General features: G+C 40.2%; 1 protein-coding gene across 1 annotated transcript; it reads left to right on the top strand.

Moving 5' to 3' along the window:
- The first annotated feature begins 7,540 nt into the window (after window positions 1-7,540).
- On the top strand, window positions 7,541-8,572 carry LOC145793548 (uncharacterized). The gene is made up of 4 exons (XM_082876396.1): window positions 7,541-7,603; window positions 7,841-8,053; window positions 8,198-8,356; window positions 8,453-8,572. Exons 1-4 carry the CDS (start codon window positions 7,541-7,543, stop codon window positions 8,570-8,572), a joined length of 555 nt encoding a protein of 184 aa, XP_082732522.1.
- Window positions 8,573-9,094: the final 522 nt, after the last annotated feature.

Raw genomic sequence — 9,094 nt, 5'->3', positions numbered from 1 at the left:
ATGCAACACATGTAAGATGCAGCTACAATAGGCTCGGCTAATCTATGGATGTCATATGATGATGCTACAACTAACACGTATTCAACTTGGAATTAAAATACAATGCAGTTAGTATGATGCGCCGAGCCCGGTGCACGCAAGACAAATGTATGGATGCACGCATGCATAGCATAAGGTATGCTAAATTAAATATGACCTAATACTAACCATCAAAAGCAGGTAAGTAAAAGGGAGAAAGAAGTGGGGGTTGGAAGACATGCACACACGCACCCACACTTATTACAAATTCGCCCTCGCTCGGAGGGACCAAAAGAATAATACAAATCAATTAACCTACAAGTTAATTAAATATTACAGACCATTTAACTAGTTAAGGGAATTAACTAAGCTAAGAAAGCAGTAAAGGCCTCGGGAGGAGGGTCCAATACAATGCGTGTTCGGGTTTGCTCGGAAATCCAACGCCATGCACAAGTTTGCCTCTGTTTTCCCTGCTCTACTCCTCTGAAAATTGCACAAGTCCCAGGGAGCACTCTATGGATATTGAGGAGCATCACCGACCAAGTGGGATCATCACCGGCCATTTTGGAGTGGTCATCGACCATCCATTGAGCTCTCGGCTAAATATATTTGGTCGGTCGGCAGTATATATGGCCGGCCAGCCAAAACTTCCTGCAGAAACCTGTTTGACAGCAGCAGAGGGCAGACAAGGCATGGCAATGCATTTTCAAAGCAATGTTTGCACCACCACCCTCCTTATCATGTTCATGACTCAAAGGAGGATGGTCCTCGACCCTCGGCCCACCAATCGCACATTTCGATGCGTGATGGCCCAAGAGCCAAGTTGTGCAATTTCAATGGGATGAAATGCATACAAACAAACAAGAGGCCCAACCTCTATCATGGTGATTCAAGAGGCAAGGCATGCATGCCAAATGCAACCTAAGCATGTGAGCTAAGTATGCAACATGAGCATGGAGGCAAGTATGCAAACATGCAATATGTACTAGGCACACAACCTAATTCAAGGTATGGAACCAAGCCCAAGGACTTAAACTATGGTCATGTGACACATGAAGCAAATGACCAAAGTGAAACAAAACAGCCCAAAATCATGCCAAAACAAGGTCAAAGACACACCTAGATGGCATCTAAATGGCCTATACATGGAATCATACAAAATGGACCAAACATGGAGCATAAGACACCAACCTCTTAAAGCATTAAAGGAGCATCAAATGCAAGCATACAAGCATGCTATAAGGACTAAAATGGCATGATAAGTGGCTCTAAACCACTAAAACAAAGCAAGTAAAGCATGCTAGGGGGGTCAACACTTAAGGCCTACAAGGGAGATTGCATGGTAGCTATACAAAGCAAAGCATGGATGACCCAAATGACCAAAAATAAACCTTAAGCACACTAAAACATGCATAAAAGCTTCACAAAGCTAAGCCAAAACAAGTAAGCATAGTGGTCTAAATGCTAGATACATGTTAAGGCAATTTCATGGCATTACAAGACAAGTATGCAAAGCAAGCATGGTGTGTCTAAACCAACTTAAAACAGTGCTATATCATGGTAAAATAAGCACAAATACTACTTAAGACTTGGCCAATATGAACTTAAACAAGGTGCTCACACATGAGGCTAAAATGACAAGTTTTGAAGGCAACAAGGAGAGGGGATGACCCTCTCCTTCTTAGGACCTCAAACCACCATCCTCACTACTGAAATCCCTCAAGATTTCAGTGGTGAGGAGGCCCAAACAAGGTGGTCCTGGAGCTCACCAAAAATGCATAAAAAAAAGGCCAAACAAGGCCTAAGAGGGGGTAAACAACCCCAAATACAAAAGTGACCTTAATGAAGTATCTTAAACACAAAAAAACATAACTTTTTTATGTTATACACAAAGCTCAAAACAGCAAGCAAGATAGGCTAAAAGTGTGTGCAAAAACGGGGAATAAAGAGATAAAAGGAGTTACCTTTGTAGCCAAAAGGGGACAGCAGCCTCTTGGTCCAAAAAAATAGTCCCTTAGCCTCTGAAAATGGCCTTCAAGCTCCTTAGGTTGATGATGGAGGTGTTGTGCTAGGAGGTGTAGTTCAAATGGCCAAGAACTAGACCCTTTTGCACCCTCTAACCCACACAAATGTAGAGAGAGAGAGGGAGATATAGAGAGGGAGTGATATATATGATATATATCAGATTTTTCTAACCCTCTAAAGGGGAGGAGAGGCCCTCTTTTTATAGAGAAACCAATGGGGCAAAGCTTCTCTTAGAAGCTTTGAGCAAAAAGGCCATGCTTCTCTTAGAAGCTTGGAGCAAAAGGGCCAAGCTTCTTGGAGAAGCTAGACAAAGGGGTCAAGAGGTTCAAGCTTCTTGGAGAAGCTAAAAAAAGGATCAAGCTTCTTGGAGAAGCTAAAATAGGGTCAAGCTTCTTAGAGAAGCTAAAAAGGGTCAAAAGGTTCAAGCTTCTTGGAGAAGCTAAAAAAAAGGATCAAGCTTCTTGGAGAAGCTAAAAAAATGATCAAGCTTCTTGGAGAAGCTAAAAAGGTTCAAGCTTCCTCAAGAAGCTAAAAAAAAGGTTCAAAAGGGTCAAGCTCCCTCAAGAAAAAGTCTCGGCCAGGAAAAGTGACCGATTGATCAAAAATAGTGGCCGGCCGACCAAACACAATGCCGACCGACCATCAATAGTGCCGACCGGCCATCACCAATGGCCGGCGGCAAGGAAACAAGGCTGGTGGCCTCAAGCCATGGCCGGTGAGGTGTGGGGATGGCCTACAAGCTATTTTCCACCCTCAGAAGCAAAACAGTAAGTGTTTGATATAAAATCAAACACAAAACAAACAAGTCGAGAGGTCTTGAGGCAAGGCGCGCAGCCGAAACCTCCGAGAACTCAAGACGAACACGAACATGGATGATCATCGAGTGTTCAAACGATGACGTCCAAGTCTTGAGGACGGTCAAAAATGGGGTGTCTACACTTGTGTTGGACTCTTACATGGGACTCATGGTTTGTTTTCCATTGATGTCATTGTCTAATTGTTGTGTTATAAAGGTGTGAAATGTAATGCTCCATGCTTAATCGTTATGTATTTACATGATCAATGAAGATTACATGTGTTCATAACTACTTATTATGTTTTGTTTCAAATGTGCCATAAATTTATTTGAATGATTAAATACTTGGTTAAATGTATTCCTACTGGGCATATAGCTCACCCCTATTCTTTTTTCAGGAAATAATGTTGTACAACTACAGTGGTGACTTGAAGTAAGCGGTTTTGGGATTGACAGCTGAGAATATTTTACTATAATGACTTAGAGTTTTGTAATAGGGCTGTTAGACTTATTTTGTTGTTGTCTTGTACACCCATGGGGTTCTTCTATTGTAATTGTCATCATGTTTGTAGAACTTGGAGTTGGGTACAAGATTTTAAGGACATGTAAATAGAGAAGTTACAAATTTTAATTCTTAGTTCAGTGAAAATGATGGCTTTGTGGTATGTTGTTATATTGGTTGCGATGGATTCATGTATGAAATAGCAGGGCGTTACAATGGTGAACTCCATCACTTCTGTTCCCTGTTGCACAATAATCACCTTCACTAATAAAGACCTTCAACTAGGTTCAAAGCCACACAATCGCCCATTGTTTGTCTCTGGCTTTATTAGTGAACAAAAAGTTATCTGCATCCTTGTTGATGGAGGCTTAGTAGTAAACATTATGCCAAAGTTCACCATGAAGAAACTCGGAATCCCAACTGACGAGTTAGCTCGAAACCGTCTGGTTATTTATGGTTTCAACCAAGAAGGGAAATGCACGATTGGTATGATTCGTTTGAACCTCACCATTGGAGAACTCACAGCCAGTACTTTGTTTCACGTCATCGATACAAGAACGTCCTATAATTTGTTGCTTGGGCGACCTTGGGTCCATGAAAATGGTGTAGTTGTAACAACTTTCCGTCAATGTTTTAAATTTGGCCAAGGTGGAATAAAGACGGTGCTAGCAGATGACAAGCCATTTACAGAAACTAAGTCTCACTTTGCTGATGTAAAATTTTATTTGGATTCCAATGGGATACCTGAAGTTATTTCAGTTAAAATCCCTTCTACAAGAACAAAAAAAATGAATGAAGAAAAGCAAGTTATGTTGGACTTCTCAAGGGAAGACGTATCAAGTGGCGAAAAAACACCTGAGGTTATGTCACCACAAAAACAGCCTTCATCCTTAAAAGGCCATGCAATGACAAAAGTCTTCAAGTATGTGCTGAGGTCTCAATGGAAAAAGGGCAATCGTCGTTTGAAGAAGTCATGACGTCCACAAAAGTTAAAGGAGACTTTGCTTACAAGATCTGCAGATACTAAGAGCAGATGCAACAATACCAATTCCACAGGTGGGATCGTCAAACCTGATTAAACTTCCACTGAAGGGATTTCTTAGGGCTGCGCAAAATTTTATCGAACATGGCTCCTTACCTGAAAGACGAACGGAAGGGTTTGATCCACAAGCTTACAAGCTTTTAGCCAAGTCAGGTTATGACTTTACTGATCCCTCATCACTGGGAGAGTTAAGTCCTGAACTTGTAGATCAGAAAGTTCACGATCTCAACAAAACTCAAAAAAAGTTAAGGCAACAAGGGTACAGGTTGAGCCCCCTAAAGACTGGAGTCGGATTCATGCCAACTGAACCCATTCATATCTCTGCCAAAAGAAAATGAAAGAAGAAAGACGTATAACATATCACTGTGGAAGAAGTGAAGGAAGACAAAAGTCCAAACCCAACTCCTCGAGTCTCAATGTTTGACCACATTGAAGCTCCTGCACCTTGAACCTCGATTTTTAATAGATTGAGCACTGTTGATAAGACAAACGAAAGTACAACTTCTCAACCTTCAGTTTTTAACAAATTAGGCACTGCTAAGGAAGGGGATGAAAAACAAACTTCCTAGTCACAAAAGTCCGTTTTTGCTCGACTTGGCGATATTAATACATCACCTAGAAAAGTCAACAACAAGAGAAGCATAGCAACAATTGAGTTAAATTCTGCAAAGAAGGATAATGAGACTTGAAGTTTGATTCCTTCTCGCATGAAATGCATGACGTCACTTGAAGTTAGTGTTGAAGGTTCGCTTAAGATCAAAAGGCACACTATCATACTAACTGAAGAAATTAAGACTCAAGCGAAATGTAGAAGAGAAGAAGAAATTGAACATGTTGCTTCTTACCATGTAACAATTGAAAAAGATTCTAGCTCAGATTCGGAGGATGATGATCTCCAAGAAGCTCCTTTAAAACTTGAAGATGGGGGGCAATCAACTGTTGACAATTTGAAAGAATTCAACTTGGGAACTCCTGATGACCCTCGACCAACCTTTGTGGGAACACTCTTAACACCTGAGGAAAAAAAGACATTTTTTGAACTGCTCCTCGAATATAAAGATGTCTTCACATAGATGTACAAGGAGATGCCAGGTTTAAGTCCAAAAGTTGTTGTCCATCACCTTGGGATCAAACATGGTATGCGACTAGTAAAGCAGGCTCATCGATACATCAGACCTGAGCACATCCTTAAAGTGGAAGAAGAAGTCAACAAGTTGATCGTAGCTAGGTTCATACGTGAAGTAAAATATCTGACATGGATATCAAGTATGGTCCCGGTAGTCAAGAAGAATGGATAAATTAGAATATGTGTCGACTTTTGAAATTTGAACGAAACATGTCCCAAGGATGACTTTTCGCTTCCTATTATGGAATTAATGATAAACGCCACTACCGGACACGAGGTGTTATCCTTCATGGATAGGTGTTCAGGATACAACCAAATACGGATGGCACCTGAGGATAAAGAGTTAACTGCATTTCGTACCACAAAAGGCATCTAATATTCTAAAGTGATGCCTTTTGGACTCAAGAATACTGGTGCCACCTATCGACATGCCATGCAAAAGATCTTCGATGACATGCTCCATAAATTTGTTAAGTGCTATGTTGATGATTTGGTGGTCAAAACTAAGAAAAGGGAAAATCACCTAGAGGACCTTCGTGCAGTCCTTAACCAGCTGAGAAAATTTGACTTGAAGATGAATCCACTCAAATGCGCATTTGGAGTGACATCTAGAAAGTTCCTCGGGGTTATTGTTCGACATAAAGGCATTAAGGTTGATCAGTCCAAAATCGATGCTATACAAAAGATGCCACCACCAAAAAACCTGAAAGAACTTAGAAGCCTCCAAGGTCACTTGGCATATATCCGCAGATTCATTGCAAACTTGGCAGGCCGTTGTCAACCTTTTAGTCGACTGATGAAAAATGAGGCTCCATTTGTTTGGGATCAGGCATGTCAAAATGCTTTCGACAATATTAAGAGGTACTTGATTCATCCACCAATATTAGGAGCTCTTATTCAGAGAAAACCATTGATACTTTACATTGCTGCTCAAGAAGAGTCTCTTGGAGCGATACTGGCCCAAAATAACAAACAAAATAAAGAGCGAGCACTCTATTACTTGAGTCGCAGATTAACTAAAAATGAACTCAAGTACTCACCCATTGAGAAAATGTGTTTGACACTTGTTTTTGCCTCTTAAAAATTGAGACATTATTTCCATGTCCATACAGTGCATCTCATTACAAGAGCCGACCCAATAAAGTATGTTATGTCTAACCCCATCCTCTCAGGACGCTTTGCAAGATGGTCTCTCCCCTTTAATGAATTTGAGATAATTTACGTGCAAAGAAAAACGGTGAAAGGGCAGGCCCTTGCAGACTTTTTGGCCGACCATCCTATCCCTACTGATTGGGAAATTTCTGAGGAATTCCCTAACGAAGATGTATTGTTCATAGAAATCCTACAACCTTAGATGATGTTCTTTGATGGGGCTTCCAGGAAGGAAGGGGCAGAAGCAGGTGTCATTTTTGTTTCACCACAGAAACACATTTTGCATTACTCATTTATTCTTGGCGAAAATTGCTCAAATAATGTTGCTGAGTACCAGGCCTTGATCATTGGTTTATAAATGGAAACAGAGCTAAAGATTATTGACCTAGATGTCTATAGGGATTCTAAGTTAATAATTAATCAGCTCTGGGGGATTATGAAGTCAAGAAAGATAACTTAGTCCCATATTTCCAATATGCAACTCATCTCATTGAAAAATTTGAGGGGGTGGTACTCGAACATGTTCCAAGGAAAGAAAACCGCATGGCTGATACACTTGTCAATCTAGCAACTACACTGGCATTGTTAGAAGGTGAACAAGTTAATGTTCCTGTGTGCCAATGATAGGTATTGCCACAATTATTGGAATGTCACCTTGTAGAAACAAACGCAATTTCAGTACTAGCCATTGAAGTCAACGATTGGAGAATGCCAATTATAGATTACCTTGAACATGGGAAGCTCCCTGATGATACTCCCCATAAAACTGAAATAAGACGTCGAGCTCCTCGATTCATCTACTACAAGGGAACTTTATTCTGATGATCATTTGAAGGAATTTTTCTTTGTTACCTAGGGGATGACAAAGCTCAACAAGCCATGGAAGAAGCCCATTCTGAGATATATGGAGCGCATCAGTGTGGTTCGAAACTTCACTTTCGAGTAAAAATGATGTGTTACTATTGGCCTACGATGGTTAAAGATTGCTTGGACTACTCAAGAAAGTGTTAACCTTGCCAGTTTCATGCAAACTTTATCCATCAACCATCAGAACCTTTACATCCGACAATTGCTTCTTGGCCATTTAATGCATGGGGTCTAGATGCAGTTGGCCTATTGGCTAAGTCTTTTACAGGCCACTTATGCATCTTGGCCGCCATAGATTACTTCTCCAAATAGGCTGAAGTCGTCCCACTTAAAGAAGTCAAGAAAGAAACTGTTGTTGACTTCATCGAATCCCACATTATTTATCGGTATGGTGTACCTCGTTACATCATCACTGATAACGGAAAGTCTTTCTACAACAGTCTAATGGACAAACTTTGTGAAAGATTTGGATTTATGCAACGCAATTCCTTAATGTACAATACACCTGCCAACGGACTGGCAGAGGTGTTTAACAAAACTTTAGGCAACCTATTGAAAAAAATAGTTGCTAAATCAAAGCGAGATTGACATGAAAGAATTGGAGAAGCACCCTGGGCCCCATACTCCCTTGTATATGGTGTTGAAGTGGTTCTTCCTTTGGAACAACAGATTCCTTCATTAAGGGTAGCTATACAGGAAGGTCTCACTTATGATGAGAATGCAAAACTACGCCTTGCTGAGTTGGAAACATTGGATGAGAAGAGATTGGAAGCACAACAAAAACTTAAGTGTTACCAAGCTCGACTCTCTAGAGCTTTCAATAAGAAGGTTAGACCCCGGTCTTTTCAAGTTGGAGAATTGGTGTTAGCTGTTCGAAGACCTATCATCACTACCCACTGAATCGGCAACAAGTTCTTGTCCAAGTGGGATGGTCCATACGTGGTGACTGAAGTCTACACTAATGGAGCATACAAGATTGTTGATGAAGAAGGTATAAGAGTTGGCCCAATCGACGACAAGTTCTTAAAGCGTTACTATCCATGAGAATGTAATGCTCCTAATCGCATGAGCATAAACTGCATGATGTTTTTGGCCCATATGAAATAAAATTGTTAAAAAAAAAAAAAAAAATTGTACTACTCCTGGCCTGCATGAGTATAACTATGAACAGCTAAATAAATCCATAAACCAAATGTGTTTTACAATAAGAGTATTTTTGCTTCGAACTATAATATTTATTTCATAAATAAAGTGTTTGCTAAAGCAATTATTTTATAATGAAGTATTTGGTTTTGAGCTACATTTCATGAAAATAAAAAATGAAATAAAATAATAATAAATAAATAAATCATGGCAACCATGATAAACTCTGAATCTCGCCTTGTTCAACCTTCAAGAGCTGCTCCAACTTGTTGGCGACTTCGATATCCTCGCTTCTTTATCACCTCAGTTGCTTCTATTGTAGTTTGTTCATCCTTTAAAGTGGAAACAATAGCTCGCCTTTGAACTACTTCAGCTTCAGCAACACTAATTGTAGTCTCTAGTTGTTGTGATTGTTCATCTAAA

The sequence above is a fragment of the Camellia sinensis genome, chromosome 6 (assembly GCF_055761805.1).
Source record: "Camellia sinensis isolate YWXY chromosome 6, ASM5576180v1, whole genome shotgun sequence".
Classification (NCBI taxonomy): Eukaryota; Viridiplantae; Streptophyta; class Magnoliopsida; order Ericales; family Theaceae; genus Camellia; species Camellia sinensis.
The sequence above is the reverse complement of the archived record's forward strand: the minus strand, read 5'-3'. Positions and strand labels throughout refer to the sequence as shown.

Bases quoted from the DNA above. Each gene is read 5' to 3' on its own strand.
- LOC145793548 (XM_082876396.1), top strand. From the start codon at position 7,541: ATGGAAGAAGCCCATTCTGAGATATATGGAGCGCATCAGTGTGGTTCG. The intron at 7,604-7,840 runs GTAAAAATGATG...TTCTCCAAATAG, and splicing joins GTTCGAAACTTCACTTTCGA to GCTGAAGTCGTCCCACTTAA. The intron at 8,357-8,452 runs GTTAGACCCCGG...TTCTTGTCCAAG, and splicing joins CTAGAGCTTTCAATAAGAAG to TGGGATGGTCCATACGTGGT.